At 37.3% G+C, this 16,877-nt stretch overlaps 1 protein-coding gene across 1 annotated transcript; it reads left to right on the forward strand.

The window, feature by feature from the left end:
• Positions 1 to 7,444: 7,444 nt before the first annotated feature.
• On the forward strand, positions 7,445 to 8,392 carry LOC140609228 (olfactory receptor 6C2-like). The gene has a single exon (XM_072784514.1). It carries the CDS (start codon positions 7,445 to 7,447, stop codon positions 8,390 to 8,392), a length of 948 nt encoding a protein of 315 aa, XP_072640615.1.
• The last annotated feature ends 8,485 nt before the right edge of the window (positions 8,393 to 16,877 follow it).

Here is a 16,877-nt window from a genome sequence, read left to right on the forward strand (position 1 = left end):
GGGGCAGATATTTCACAACAGAAATTTTAGAGCCATGCTTCCAATTAAGTGAAATATTTTTGAGTCATCCATGGTCTTAACAAGCATTGTCTGTAGGCAGGATAAAAATATGTTTGCCATATATGTTTTTTCCTGTTTGCCAAATGTAGGTAAATACTCCTGCAATTAAAAAAAATAAATTCAGGGGTGCCTGGGTGGCTCAGTGGTTGACTGTCTGCCTTCAGCTCATGGTATAATCCCAGGGTCCTGGGATCAAATCCCACATCAGGCTCCTGTGGGGAGCCTGATTCTCCCTCTGCCTATCTCTCTGCCTCTCTGTGTGTCTCTCATGATTAAATAAATAAAATGTTAAAATAAATAAATAAATAAATAAATAAATAAATAAATTTGTTCTTCAATGTTATTGAACATAGTAATTTTTCAATACATACCAGACATTTTACAAACAAAATTATATCATGCGGGATTAGGTAAGGCAAAATATTTTGATTATTAAAGTGTCATATACCCATATCTTTAGAAAGTGTAGTAGAAGATTGGGTTAAGCTTGCACAATTTTTCTCATTAGTACGATGGGTACCTGATCTCTGATGCTGTTGTTCTTATTGTCTCAAAGGAGAGCATCCCTGCAGCTATTTTAGCTGCTTTGCCAAAGTTCATTAAGCAAAATATTCCTTGGTGACACTAGAACTCAGGTCTCTAAGGATCCTTTACGTTATTCATAAACATGATCTCAGGGCATCCCCAGAAGATAGAGCAAAGGACCATAAATATCATTATTTTTGGAGTAGAAAAGCCAACCCCTAGCTCAGAACAATCAGAGATGACTTCCAAAACCCTGAGGAAATTTGTTTATTCTCTTTCCTTACGTTAAGTTTTCTTCTCTTCCTGGCCGAGACCAAAGGAAAATGCTTCCAATGTTTAAAATAAGAGTCTCCAATGACAGTTTTTATATGATATGAAAACAGAAAGCTCAAAGAACTCAAGACCCTCCAGAAAATGCCTGGAGAGTGACTATGAGTTGATAATCCCATTGGACCTGGGCTGAGGCACATCTTCTCCGCACAACACAGTGAAACACAGGAAGAGCTGCCAGCTGAAGCCACCAGTAATTACCCAGAGTAAGTACTGTAGGTAGACATAAGAGTTACTTTCTCCTATAGGAGGTAAGAGAAAGAAACATTTGCTGGCATTTCTTCTGTAATATGGTTACTTAAGCTTGTTTCAACTTTTAATGTGGAAAATTGTAGTAGACATGTTGTGAACTATGCAATAGCCCTTTGTAAGACTTAAGATCATATAGCCAGAGCTATATTTTTGCATCCATAATTACTCACCCGTGTAGTGTAATTTCAAGAACATACAGAAATATACCTTCCAATCCTTGGAATTTGTACCCCAAAAGAATATTACATTGCTTAAAATGTCCACATTTTCTAATTTGTAAATATTCTCTTGCAATGAAAAATTTTAAAAGAATTAATTTAATCCTTCCCAAACATCTGTTAATTCAACAAAAATATTCCCTTAATATCTAATTCCTCAATAACAATAATTTGAGTAATTGGATGACTGGAGGAGAGAGAGGCCATTTTTATTGTTCATGGAGCACAATTTGTTCTCTAGATAATGACTTGTATGACACTGTTCAAGATAACAAAGTGAAAAGAATATTTCACAAGTGCAACTTTTGCCTGCTGTGTATCCAGAGAGGAAGGATGGAAAAGGAGATGAGAGCAGGATGTCAATTTTTAGTTACTTTGTAGTTTGTTCTACTTCTTGCCCTTTTTGTAGCCCTGAAGTAGTCAGAGAGCATCAATTCTTAGATAAACCAAAATCAAAGGACAGGCAAAGAATAAGCCATAGTAAATTATTAGCACACTGTTTTATTTGCACAAAAGAGAAACTGTTAATAAATTGATTTTCTAACACAAGCAAAAATAGAATTTGCCCAGAGATTGAGGGGATATGAAAAATCTCAGGGGCCCCTGGGTGGCTCAGAGGTTGGGCATCTGCCTTTGGCTCAGGGTGTGATCCCGGGGTCCTGGGATCGAGTTCCACATTGGGCTCCCTATGGGGAGCCTGCTTCTCCCTCTGTCTGTCTCTGCCTCTCTCTGTGTCTTTAAATTATTTTTTTAAAAAGAAAGAAAAATCTCAGGAAGTTTGAGAACAAAGAACCCTGCTTTTCTTTCCTTGTATAAGCCACTGATTTGTATGAGCGGCTCACAAAGAAATCACTCTCTAGGCGTGGAAGGGTCATCCGTTATTTGGATATTTCAGAATTCCTTTTTGAGGTTGACTGATTCCAAACTCCTGAGATTTCCATTACCCAAAGAATCTCGTTCATGCTCACATATCCTAGGGGTGATAGAGTAACTAGTATACATCCAACTCCCAATTCATAATCACCACAAAAGAGAGCAATTTACTGTTACTATATTATTATATTCTACATCTTGGAAGTGTTAATGCAAATAAAGAGTTGAACATTGTGCTACTGATGTGTGACTGATTGATGGAAAAGGAGATAGAGAAAGGAGTATTGACAAGGCAACGAAAAGTTGAATGAAAGTGTTTTTAGAGGCCCTATGGCAGTTTCAAGGCACAGAAATGGGAGAATACCATTTTCCCTTACAAAAAGTTGGTTTATTGGTTTGTCTCTATGCTTAGGCATTTGTTTCTCTAAAAATTGGTTCTACATAGCACAAAAAACTGGACAGCTAAATGAATTTCTAATATGTGTATAAAAAGATGGGTGAAATTCATACTATGAATATTAAAAGACACTTCATTTATTGATTGCATGTTATAAAAGGGTCAGTAAGAGATAAATAAGTTTTTGGGTGTAGAAAGGGAAGTAGATTATTTAAATGAAGAAATAGGTTCTATCTTGAGTACACTCACAGGAGTTAGGGCAATTCGAATCATCCTGATGTTGCAGTGTAAGCCTGTTAATTATCATTATTGCCTAAAATTTTCTCTCCTTTAAAAAATAATAAAATGCAGACTGAGTTAAATTATACATAAGGTACATTAAATCATTCATCTAAAATTATGAATGCATGCTATCTGTCAGACTCAGTTTCTGCAATAACAAGGTATATAGCAGAGAAAGAACAAATTCCTTGTGGGTAGAGTTCATTTGTTAGTGACCTAAGTGATCCAATGACTATTCTTGAACTCCTGGAATATCTCCATCTATAGTACCTATGTGAATTGCTACTGATTTCAATTAAAACTCTATAAAGTGATTCTTGAATGAAGAACATCAATACTTCTTATCAGACGACGAGGGTTGAGACTAGAGATTGAGATGGGGAAGCTAAGGAAACCATGCCACACTCTAGTTTCTTTTTAGGAGAGGAATGAATCAAAAAAAAAAAAAGGAGAGGAATGAATCTTCAAAAACAGTGTAAGTGATTTAAGCTTTAAAAAAGAAAGGAAAGCATAAAGGGCTAGTTTCCAAATTCTATAAAGAACTTATTAAACTCAACAGCAAAGAAACAAACAATCCAATCATGAAATGGGAAAAGGACATGAACAGAAATCTCACAGAATAAGACATAGACATGGCCAACACACACATGAGAAAATGCTCTGCATCACTTGCCATCAGGGAAATACAAATCAAAACCACAATGAAATACCACCTCACACCAGTGAGAATGGGGAAAGTTAACAAGGCAGGAAACCACAAATGTTGGAGAGGATGCAAAGAAAGGGGGACACTCTAACTCTGTTGATGGGAATGTGAACTGGTTCAGCCACTCTGGAAAACTGTGTGGAGGTTCCCCAAAGAGTTAAAAGTAGACCTGCCCTACGACCCAGTAATTGCACTGCTGGGGATTTACCCCAAAGATGCAGATGGAATGAAACGTTGGGACACCTGCACCCCGATGTTCTAGCAGCAATGTCCACAATAGCCAAAGTGTGGAAGGAGCCTCAGTGTCCATTGAAAGATGAATGGATAAAGAAGATGTGGTATATGTATACAATGGAATATTACTCAGCCATTAGAAATGACAAATACCCACCATTTGCTTCGACGTGGATGGAACTGGAGGGTATTATGCTGAGTGAAATAAGTCAATCAGAGAAGGACAAACATTATATGGTCCAATTCATTTGGGGAATATAAATAATCGTGAAAGGGAATAGAAGGGAAGGGAGAAGAAATGGGTGGGAAATATCAGAAAGGGCGATAGAACATGTAGACTCCTAACTCTTGGAAATGAACTAGGGGTGGTGGAAGGGGAGGAGAGCAGGGGGTGGGGGTGAATGGGTGACGGGCACTGAGGGGGGCACTTGACGGGATGAGCACTGGGTGTTATTCTGTATGTTGTCAAATTGAACACCAATAAAAAATAAATTCATTATTAAAAAAAAGCAAACAAACAAAAAAACCCAGAACAAAAGAAAGCAAAAAAAACAACCAAACAAACAAACAAACAAAAAAAAACACCAAAAACCAAAAACCAAAAAAAAAAAAAAAAAAAAAAAACCAACCCAGAACTGTAGTCTCTAAGAAATATTGAATGGGGAGCAAATTCTGGACAATGGAAAAAAAACTAAGTACCCAACAAGTAAGAGGTGCAGAAGAGAGATTACTAGAAACAAATACACAGGAATCAATAATAGCAGATGGAGAATTAAAATATTAAAGTAGAAACTAGCTCAGAAGCTAAAAAAAAGAAGTCTGGAAAAGGATTCACAGTTTAGAATTTGGATTTTTATGTAGGAGTGTACTCAAAATGATGGTGCAATATGAAACAGATATAAAAAGTAAGAGTGCTGAACCACCTGACCAGAATAGGCATTAAAGAATATAGCTTCGGGATCCCTGGGTGGCGCAGCGGTTTGGCGCCTGCCTTTGGCCCAGGGCGCGATCCTGGAGACCCGGGATCGAATCCCACATCGGGCTCCCGGTGCATGGAGCCTGCTTCTCCCTGCAGAGCCTGTGTCTCTGCCTCTCTCTCTCTCTCTGTGACTATCATAAATAAATAAAAATTAAAAAAAAAAAAAAAGAATATAGCTTCGTCTCAGTACATAGACCACACCCTTTTTGTTTCTGTTTTATTTTTAATTTTTGTTTTTGTTTTGTTTTTAATTTTAATTTTGTTTTGTTTTGTTTTAATATATGCTTTGACTTGCCAGCATATAATACAACACCTAGTGTTCATCTCATCATGTGTCCTCATTAATGCCCATCACTCAGTTACCATATGCCCGCACCCACGTGCCCCTCTGCAACTCTTTGTTTGTTTCCCAGAGTTAGAAGTTTCTCATAGTTGTCTTACTGTCTAATTTTTCACCACTCAGGTTTTTGTTTCTTCAGTTCGCATTTACATAACAACTTATTGTGCCAGATGTAATGGAATAAAGGATATATAAAAACATAACCTCTATTTTGGAGAAGTTTATAGGAACTTAGAGGAGAAATATAAGTATACGGAAGCATACAATGTGGTCTAGAGAGTAAGCAGCAGCTTACTTACGTTTATAAATAACACGGTATCATAATCTCACGTACTCTGGAAAGATGAATGAAGATTTCCCTGGAAGACTGATACCTAAAGAGAATTCTGAAGCACCAATTGCCATTAGTCAAAGATTAGCCCTTGCAGAGAAGACAGCATGTGAAAAAAATGAGGAATTTAAGCGCTCAATGTTTGTGGAACTTAAGTTATGAGAAAGAAAGCTAAGGAATTTGTAAGAGATAAGCAAATAGGGAAGGCCCTGTCCAGGAAGAGCCTTGCAGGCCACACACAAGAGACTAATCTTTATCAATAAATAGCGAACACAGGATGCCTGGGTGGCTTAGCGGTTTAGCGCCTGCCTTTGGCCCCAGGTGTGATCCTGGGGTCCCGGGGTTTAGTCCCACATTGGGCTTCCTGGATGGAGCCTGCTTCTCCCACCGCCTCTCTCTCTCTCTCTCTCTCTCTCTCTCTCTCATAAATAAATAAAATCTTTTAAAAATAAATAAATAGTGAACATTAGAAGAGAAGATGGCTTGGAGAAGGACCGTGATTTCATTTTGAGCTCTTAGTGTATGAAGTGTCTGTGGAACATCCAACTGATGATATACACTTAGCAATTTTTTTATTTGGAAAAGTTCCAGATTTGGAATTCATCATATAAATGGCAGTGAAATCAATTGCACCAAGTGAAATCCTGGAGAGCATGGAGTAAGAAGAACAAAGAGAAAACAAGAAAAGAGAGGTTTCAGGACAAATATTGGGGAATAGCAATGCTTCATAGGTTAATAGAGGATGAGGAGGCCATAGGACACTAAAAAGAGATAGAATCTGGAATAGAATCAGGATTATGGTATGGAATCCATTTGAAGGGGCTATCAGGCAAAATAACTACAAAAAATATGCCAATGGCTTCAACAGTAAAAACGTTCTTATGGGTGTTAGAGCAGTAGGAGGTTGGACATGAAAATAGGGTTGCAGAGCCCTAAGACCTAAACTAAGTAGGGTTAGGATGAGAAGGTGAAAATAACAGTATCTTTTCAAAGGAATAAGAAATGTAATTAAAGATGAATAGCTTGTGGGTCACCTTGGTTGAGCATCCACCTCTTGGTTTCAGCTCAGATCTTGATCTCAGGATTGTAAGATCAAGCCCTCATGGGGCTCTGTGCTAGGCATGAAATCTGCTTCAGATTCTCTTCCGCTCCCTTTAGCCCTCCCCACAGCCTCTCAAAAAACTAGATACACAGCTCCTGGAAGACTATTTATTGATATTAAACACAGATTTCATTTCAGGGCTTTTGAGAGAAATGGAGCCACAGACAACTAAAAAGTCAGGTGTATACATATGAAGATATTCCTTTTTTTCACACTATAGATAAAATAATTGCATATCAAACTATCTTTAAGAATAAGGAGTACAAGCAGATAATAATAAAGAGACAAAGGGAAATCTCAGGATCCAGTGCTGTGTTTTGTTATCATTGTTGTTTGTTTGTATTCCAGGTAAAATGCATCTTAACCTTAAAACAATCCTTTGAAAATAACAACTGAAGAGAAGTCATGTTCTTCATCATCTAGATATGACATATATCCAACGTTTGTCTTGGATAAAGAACATTTTAGTACACATTAAATAACATCATTTTTTTGCTCTTATTTGTAAATCCAATCCATGTAATGAATTACAAACAATTAACATGTACATTTGTAAATTTTCAGGGGGAAAGAATGATCTGAGAAAATGTTGGATTGTTTTACATTAACATGAATCCTGAATATTTGCTCATATATGGAATATTCAGGAAGGCTAGTTGGAATAGTGGTGATATGGATTATGATGTGAAATGAGAAAATAGACTGATTTGCTTGGTTTTTGTATTCAGTGTTTTGCTACAGAATTTTAATACTGATCTTCCCACAAAAATCTCTTTTATTTTCATAGGCTGATGGTTAGATTTCAAAAGTCAGTGATGAGAAACTATACAGCAATAACAACTTTTATCCTGCTGGGACTGACAGACGACCCACAACTGCAAATCCTGCTCTTTATCTTTCTATTTCTCACCTACATCTTGAGCGTAACAGGGAACCGGACTATTATCACCCTCACACTGGTGAACTCCCATCTTAAAACTCCTATGTACTTTTTTCTGAGAAATGTTTCCTTCTTAGAAGTGTCATTCACCACTGTCTGCATTCCTAGATTCCTGTATAGCATATCAACAGGGGCCAATACTATTACCTACAATGCTTGTGCAAGTCAAATATTTTTTGTTATTCTCTTTGGAGCAACTGAATTTTTTCTCCTGGCAGCCATGTCCTATGATCGCTATGTTGCTATCTGTAAACCACTTCATTACATGACCATCATGAGCAATAGGGTGTGTAGCTTATTAGTCTTCTGCTGTTGGGTGTCTGGCTTGATGATCATTCTCCCACCCCTTAGCTTGTGCCTCCAGCTGGAATTCTGTGACTCGAATGCCATCGATCATTTTAGCTGTGATGCAGGTCCCCTCCTGAAGATCTCATGTTCAGATACATGGATGATAGAACAAATGGTTATCCTTGTGGCTGTATTTGCACTCATTATCACCTTAGTGTGTGTATTTCTGTCCTACACATACATCATCAGGACAATTCTGAGATTCCCCTCTGTCCAACAAAGAAAAAAGGCCTTTTCCACCTGCTCATCCCACATGATTGTAGTTTCCATCACCTATGGAAGCGGCATCTTCATCTATATCAAGTCATCAGCAAAAGAAGAGATAGCCATAAATAAAGGTGTTTCGGTGCTCACTACTTCTGTTGCACCCTTGCTGAACCCCTTCTTTTACACCTTGAGAAATAAGCAAGTGAAACAAGCTTTTAATGACTTCATAAAGAAGATGACATTTCACTCAAAGAAACTGAAGTTTTGATAAATCAGTGTAAAATGAAAGAAGAAATTCCTCTAAACATGTAACAACAGCTTCTAGCTTGTTGCATTGCTTTGCTTATAACTTGATCATATTAACCCTCTCAAAGACATTTAATAATACATCCTAATCTCATCTTAATCGAACTCCTTTTTCTTTCAAACCAAATTCATTCATGATGTTTTCTTTCACTGTAGAACCATAAACTATAATTGAACTCATCGCCACTTCTGACCTAATCCTTTCTTCAGTGTTCTGGGGAAGGAAGGAAAGTAATAATATTAAAACTATATAAGTGCTATAGAAGACACATTACATACTAATAAAACCAGTTTCTTTCCCTAATCAAAGTCATCAAAATTAATGGCATAGTCGAAGACCCAAATACAATATAGAAAACAGCAAGAGCAAAGATGCATCAAAATAAATTATACCAAATAGGGCATTCTAGGGCAGTCGAAATAATGAAAACAACAAAAGGAAACAGAGATATCAATGGGAGTTTGGGAATAACCAGAATTGAAGAGATGGAAACAGCTTCACAAACACTGATAAGATGTATTACTTACTTATATTTATGACAGAACTTCACTTAAAAGGCATACATTTAATTTAAGACAAATGTAAACAGGGGCACCTGGGTGGTTTAGTGGGTTAAGTGTCCAAATCTTGGTTTTGGCTCAGGTCATGATCTCATGATCATGAGATCAAGCCCATCAATGGGCTCCATGCGCAGCAGGGATTCTGCTGGTTGATTCTCTCCCTCTGCCCCTCCCTGCACTCACTCATGAGTACTTTCTCTCTCTAAGTAAATAAACCTTCTAAAATAAATAATTAATTAATTAAAAACCAAACATTATGTCACTTATTATATGTTACAAAATTAGAATAAATGCATAAGAGCAAATTGGAACACCAAATTTTAAATGACAATGAAATAATACCATTATTCACATCTACACAAGGCTAAGTGAATGATTTAAGAAGATATCAAGAATATGTAATCAGTAGAAATAGGAAAAAATAAGAAAATACAAAAAAGATAAATTTTAAATTCTAAAGTGGGCTCTGAGGGGCTCCTGCATGGCTCAGCCAGTTACTGATTTCAGCTCAGGTCATGATCTCAATGTCATGAGATCGAGCACCACATAGGACTCCTCACTGAGCAGCAAGTCTGCTTGAGATTCTCTCCCTCTCCATCTCCCACCTCCTCTGCTCCTTCCCCTATTTGTGCCATCTCTTCATCTCTCAGATAAATAAATAAATTTAAAAAAAATCATTAAAAATAAAAGTGGGCTTTGACATAACATCTAAAATTCTTTTCTTTTTAAGATTTTATTTATTTGAGGGAGAGAGAGAGAGAGAGTGAGGATTGGCGGGGGGTGGGGGCAGAGAGAGAAGCAGACGTCCCTGCTAATTAGGGAGCCCAATGTAGGGCTTGATCCCAGGACCCTGAGATCATGACCTGAGCCAAAGGCAGATGCTTAACTAACTGAGCTTCCCAGGTGCCACTCTTTTAATTATTTCTATTGGCATAGGTTTGAAAATAATTGTATTTTTCAAACTGCCAATGATATGCCAAGCTCTTCAAAGATTATTATTAAAATAATATCAACTCTTACCAATCCTGGAAATACATTTTAGTTGTATCAAAATGTAGGCTGAAGAAGATTGACACATTGACCAATACATCATAGGTAGTGAATAATGGAGCCTGAATTCTGATATCAAGTCATGTCCACTTCACTACAACTCATGATCTTTCAAGCAATAGTGTAGTTATGCTGTGGAAGGGCTAAGAAAAGACACTGATTCAAAGTATGTAATCTGCATAGTAGTTGGGATCTCTCTCTGTAGTCATAGACTCAGTTTATGGATGTGTCTACTTTTCAGTTTATTAATTTGCTTTACTGACATCAAAGAAAAACATTAAGTTGTCTAAACATTTCAAAATTTATGTAATGGATTTTATATATTATGCTATTCATGAAAAAAATCTTAGTGGTTTTTGAAATTCCATGTTATGATTTGTTATTCTAATCCTTTCTTTCCAATCAAAAATGCATTGTGGTAAGGCAAGTCTGTGAGGGTGACATTGTATAGAGATAATTTTGAATCTTCTCTTGTTTACATACGAAACTAAGTCATTTTAAAATATTGACATTTTTCCATGCTTATTAATCTATAACATGGTATAACCATATTGAGATATGAAGGTTAGAATCATAGTCCTAAATTTTAAGGTAAGATTTCTGAGTACAAAATTATTGGACAAAGATTATGAGCAGTTTCATAGTGCAAATGTCTTTTACCTCTTGATTTAACGGGGGAACATTTATTCATCTGTTTTAGAGAACATTCCTTACATCTCTCTGAGATATTTACATAATGATAAAAACTTGAGGATTATTTAAAATGATAATACCTTGTTGTCCTGAAAATAATTGCCTTCAGAGCACCTGGGTGGCTCAGTCCATTGGCTAACAACTCTTGGTTTTGGCTCAGGTCATGATCTTGGGGTAGTGAGATCCAACCCCACAACAGCTCTTCTCACAGCACAGAGTCTGCTAGAGATTCTCTCCTTTTCTTTCTCCCTCTGCTCCTCCCCCAGCTTGTGCACATACAGGCATGCACATTGCTCTCACACTATCGTTCTCTCTCTCTCTCTCAAATAAATAAATAAATAAAAACTTTTATTTTTTAAATTTATTTTTAAAGATTTTATTTATTTATTCATGAGAGACACACAGAGAGAGGCAGGGGCAGCGGGAGAAGCAGGCTTCCTACAGGGAACCCCATAGGGGACATGATCCCAGGACCCCAGGGTCAAAATATGAGCTAAAGACAGCTAATGACTGAGCCACCCAGGTGCCCCAAATAAAAACATTTTAAAAAGATAATTGCCTTCAATAGCTATGGTAACTGTAAAATTTCATTTTAATTCTCTTCTCTCTAGGAGTTTACTTATAGCATAATCCTTTCCTCTTCTAATCAAACATTTTGTTGAAAATTAATGTATTAAGAAAATCTCTTTATAATGTCTGAGCAAAGAGTTTTGATATGGAGCTAGATTTTAAATCTAAAGCTTACCACAATTTTTCTACAACTATTTTATCTTGTTTTATCTACTAATATTGGATTTAATTTCATGCAGGCTTATATCATTCTTGTTAATTCTCTCTCTTGCACATGGTCTATATGCAATGTTCTTGTAACTTCAATGTCTCCCTGCTAGTTTCAGTAGTCGCTGCTTTTCAGGCTTGTTTATCAGAGATGAATGGGAAATCAATCAGTTTAGAGGCTAACATTTGATTTTTCTCAGCTTTTTGCTTAGCAGCCTGTCACCCTGTGTTTCCATGGGAAGACCTAGCACAGTAACTAGAACATAAGCCCTGTATTTTATTCTTCATGATTCCTATAAACTAAAATGCATGACCACCTAGTACATCAGCTATGCGAGCTAGTGAGTGAGTTAACGCATTCTATCATGTCATCTCACCTTTAAATCTCCTCTGCTTACAAGACAAGGATTTCTTTTTTCTTTTTTTAAAGATCTTATTTATTTATTCATGAGAGACACACAGAGACAGAAAGGCAGAGAGACAGGGAGAGGGAGAAGCAGGCTCCACGCAAGCAGGTGCCTGACATGGGACTCGATTCCGGATCCTGGGATCACGCCCTGAGCCAAGGACAGATGCTCAACTGCTGAGCCACCCAGGCATCCCCGGGACAAGTATTTCTATAAAGAGGCCTGGCTATTATGAAGTTAGGGTTCTAAAGGCTGTTAGGTCTTTCGATCCAATCTGCAATTTTTTTTATCTCTGTCCAAAAATACATTTTTTATTGAGGTATAATTTACACAACACAAAATTCACCATTTTAACCGTTCACTGTGTGCAATTCACTGGCTAGCCATACATTCACATAGTTGTACAATCATCAGCATAATCTACTTTCATAACATTGTCATTACCCCAGAAAGAAACTCTTTAGCTATTAAGCAGTGACTCCGTGTCACTCCCTTCCTCCAGTTCCTGGAAACCATTGACATGCTCCCTGTCTCTAGAATTTGCCTATTCTAGGCATTTCATATAAATTGAATTATACAATATGTGTTGCCTTTTGTGACTAGCTTCTTTCACTTAGCATAATGTATTAAAGGTTTACACATGGTGTTGAATCTATTAGTACTTTATTCTTTTCTATGGATGAATAATGTTCCATTGCATAGATATACCACATTTTGTTTATCCACTCATCAGCTGATGGACATTTAGATTGTTTCATTTTGAGGCTGCTATGAACAATGCTGTTATGAACATTCATGTATAAATTTTTGTTTGAATCATAGAATATTTAGATGTGCTTTTTAATATTTAAAAGAGCTTGTGATGATATTAAAGGGGCATAAAAAATTGGAGGAATGATCATATAGATTTTTTTCTAAGCCAGCAATATCACATGAGCAGTAGAAATATAAATTAATCATATTTTATTTGAAATGCATTTGTATGTCTAATACCTGGAAATACTAATACTAAACCCATAAATATGTATATATATGCATATATATAATGCTTTCTGAACCATTTCATAATAATTTAAACATAAATTAAACATTGTGCCTCATTATCTATCTCAGGGCATGTTTCCTAATAAGAGCATTATGTTATATAACCAAAATATATTGATCAAAATCAGAAAGTCTGACATTGATATATTATCAAATCCATAGTACATATTAAAATTTTATAATTTTTTTCAAGTGATGTCTTTTATACCATTGTATTCCCTCTAGATCCAGCACAATGCAGGATTATATATTGCATTTAGTTCTCTCATTTCTATTTAGCTCCGTTAATCTAAAACAGCTCCTCAGCCTATATTTCACTTTATTGTCCTCGTATTTTCAAAGAAGACATGTTACTCAAGCTCATCTGATTTTTCTTCAAGGTTAAACTGGTATTTGGGGGGCAGCCCCGGTGGTCCAGCAGTTTAGCACAGCCTTCAGCCCGAGGTGTGATCTTGGAGACCTGGGATCGAGTCCCACATCAGGCTCCCTGCATGGAGACTGCATCTCCCTCTGCCTGTGTCTCTGCCTCTTTCTCTCTATATGTCTGTCATGAATAAATAAATGAAATCTTAAAAAATATTTTAGGGTATTTGGGTGGTTTTTTTTTTGGCAGGAATAAAACAGAAGTGATGATATAGATCCTTCTTGGTCCACATTTTCAAGAGCCATATAATGCTGATTTTCCCAGGGGTGGCGATAATTGAACACCTGGCTAAGGTGGCCTTCCCAACCTTGCTAGACTGCAAAGTTACTATTTTCTCCATGGAATAGTAAGAAGTTTCTTAGGAGATATTTTGAGATGGTGTAAATATCCTGTTCCTTATGAAACTTTCACCGCATCTTTATCCATTCATCTGTCGATGAACACCAGGGGTCTTTCCACAATTTGGCTATTGTGGCTGCTAAAACATCGGGGTACAGGTGTCCTGGTGTTTCACTGCATCTGTAGCAGTGCAACAGCTGGGTCATGGGACAGTTCTATTTTTAACTCTTTGAGGAACCTCCACACAGTTTTCCAGAGTGGCTGCACCAGTCCGCATTCCCACCAACAGGGCAAGAGGGTTCCCCTTTCTCCACATCCTCTCCAACATTTATTGTTTCCTGTCTTGTTAATTGTCACCGTTCTCACTAGTGTGAGGTGGTATCTCATTGCGGTTTTGATTTGTATTTCCCTGATGGCAAGTGATGCAGAGCATTTTCTCATGTGCATGTTGGCCATGTCTATGTCTTCCTCTGTGAAATTTCTGTTCATGTCTTTTGCCCATTTCATGATTGCATTGTTTATTTATTTGCTGTTGAGTTTAATAAGTTCTTTATAGATCGTGGATATTAGCTCTTTATCTGATAGGTCATTTGCAAAGGTCTTCTCCCATTCTGTAGGTTGTCTTTTAGTTTTGTTGACTGTTTTTTTTTTTTTTTTTTTTTTGCTGTGCAGAAGCTTTTTATCTTGTTGAGGTCCCAATACTTCTATTATTTATTATTAAATACCCTAAAATCTTTTCAAAGATTTCATTTATTTATTCATGACAGACACATAGAGAAAAAGAGGCAAATATCTTACAATTTTTGCTTTGTTTCCCTTACCTTCATGGATGTATCTTGGAAGTTGTTGTGGCCAAGTAAAACAGGGTGTTGCCTGTGTTCTCCTCTAGGATTCTGATGGATTCTTGTCTCACATTTAGATCTTTCATCCATTTTGAGTTTATATTTATGTCTGATGTAAAAGAATGGTCTAGTTTCATTCTTCTGCATGAGGCTGTCCAATTTTCCCAGCACTGTTTATTGAAGAGACTGTTCTTTTTCCAATGGATTAGCCTTTCCTGCTTTGTCGAATATTAGTTGACCATAGAGTAGAGGGCCCATTTCCGGATTCTTTATTCTGTTCCTTGATCTATGTGTCTGTTTTTGTGCCAGTACCACACTGTCTTGATGACCATAGCTTTGTAGTACAACCTGAAATCTGGCATTGTGATGCCCCGGCTCTGGTTTCTTTTTCAATATTCCCCTGGCTTTCAGGGTCTTTCTGATTCCACACAAATCTTAAGATGATTTGTTCCAACCTCTGAAGAAAGTTCATGGCATTTTCATAGAGATTGCATTAAATGTGTAAATTGCCCTCAGTAACATTTACATTTTCACTATATTAATTCTTCCAATCCATGAGCATGGAATATTTTTTCATCTCTTTGTGTCTTCCTCAATTTCTTTCAGAAGTGTTCTGTAGTTTTTAGGGTATAGGGTATAGATCCTTTACCTCTTTGGTTAGGCTTATTCCATAAAATTCCTAGGGATTTTATGCTTTTGGGTGCAATTGTAAATGAGACGGACTCCTTAATTTCTCTTTCTTCAGTCTCACTGTTAGTGTACAGAAATGCCACTGACTTCTGGATATTGATTTTTATATGCTGCCACACTGCCAAATTGCTGTATGAGTTCTAGCAATCTTGGGGTGGAGGCCTTTGGGTTTTCTACGTACAGAATCATGTCATCGGCGAAGAGGGAGAGTTTGACTTCTTCTTTGCCAATTTGAATGCCTTCTATTTCTTTTTGTTGCCTGATTGCTGAGGCGAACACTTATAGGAAAATGTTGAATAGCAGTGGTGAGAGTGGACATCCCTGCCGTGTTCCTGATCTTAGGGGAAAGGCTCCCAGTGTTTCCCCATTGAGAATGATATTTGCTGTGGGCTTTTCATAGATGGTTTTTAAGATGTTGAGGAATGTTCCCTGTATCTCTTCACTCTGAGGACTTTTGATCAGGAATGGATGCTGTATTTTGTCAAATGCTTTCTCTGCATCTATTGAGAGGATCATATGGTTCTCCTTTTTTCTCTTGTTGATGGGATCTATCATGTTGATTGCCTTATGAGTGTTGAACCAGCCTTGAATCCCGGGGATAAATCTCACTTGATCATGGTGAATAATCTTAGTGTACTGTTGGCTCCGATTGGCTAGAATCTTGTTGAGAATTTTTGCATCTGTGTTCCTCAGGGATATTGGTCTAGAATTCTCCTTTTTGGTGGGGTCTTTGTCTGTTTTCCAAATGTGATGCTGGCCTCATAAAACAAGTTTGGAAGTATTCTGTCCTTTTCTATCTGTCAGAACAGCTTTGGTAGAATAGGTATGGTTTCTTCTTAAAACCTTTGAACAATTCCCCTGGGAGCGATCTGGCTCCAGACTTTAGTGTCTTGGGAGGTTTTTGATGACTGCTTCAATATCCTCCGTGGTTATTGGCCTCTTCAGGTTTTCTATTTCTTCCTGTTCCAGTATTGGTAATTTGTGATTCCCCAGAAATTCATCTGTTTCTTCTGGGTTACCTAATCTGCTGGTATGTGGCTGCTCTAATACGGTTTTTTTAAAATTTTTTTATTTTATAAATTTATTTTTTATTGGTGTTCAATTTGCCAACATATAGAATAACATCCAGTGCTCATCCCATCAAGAGCCCCCCTCGGTGCCCATCACCCAGTCGCCCCCCACCCCCTGCCCACCTCCTTTTCCACCACCCCTTGTTTGTTTTCCAGAGTTAGGAGTCTCTCATGTTCTGTCTCCTTTTCTGATATTTCCCACTCATCTTTTCTCCTTTCCCCTTTATTCCCTTTTACTATCGTTTATAATCCCCAAATGAATGAGACCATATAATGTTTGTCCTACTCTGATTGACTTATTTCATTCAGCATAATACCCTCCAGTTCCATCCATGTCGAAGAAAAAGGTGGGTATTTGTCATTTCTAATGGCTGAGTAACATTCCATTGTATACATAAACCACATCTTCTTTATCCATTCATCTTTCGATGGACACCGGTAGGATCCTTCCAGTTTGGCTATTGTGGACATTGCTGCTAGAAACATCGGGGTGCAGGTGTCCCAGCATTTCATTACATCTGTATCTCTGGGGTAAATCCCCAGCAGTGCA

This window comes from Canis lupus, chromosome 2 (assembly GCF_048164855.1).
Source record: "Canis lupus baileyi chromosome 2, mCanLup2.hap1, whole genome shotgun sequence".
Classification (NCBI taxonomy): Eukaryota; Metazoa; Chordata; class Mammalia; order Carnivora; family Canidae; genus Canis; species Canis lupus.

Bases quoted from the DNA above. Each gene is read 5' to 3' on its own strand.
- LOC140609228 (XM_072784514.1), top strand. From the start codon at position 7,445: ATGAGAAACTATACAGCAATAACAACTTTTATCCTGCTGGGACTGACA.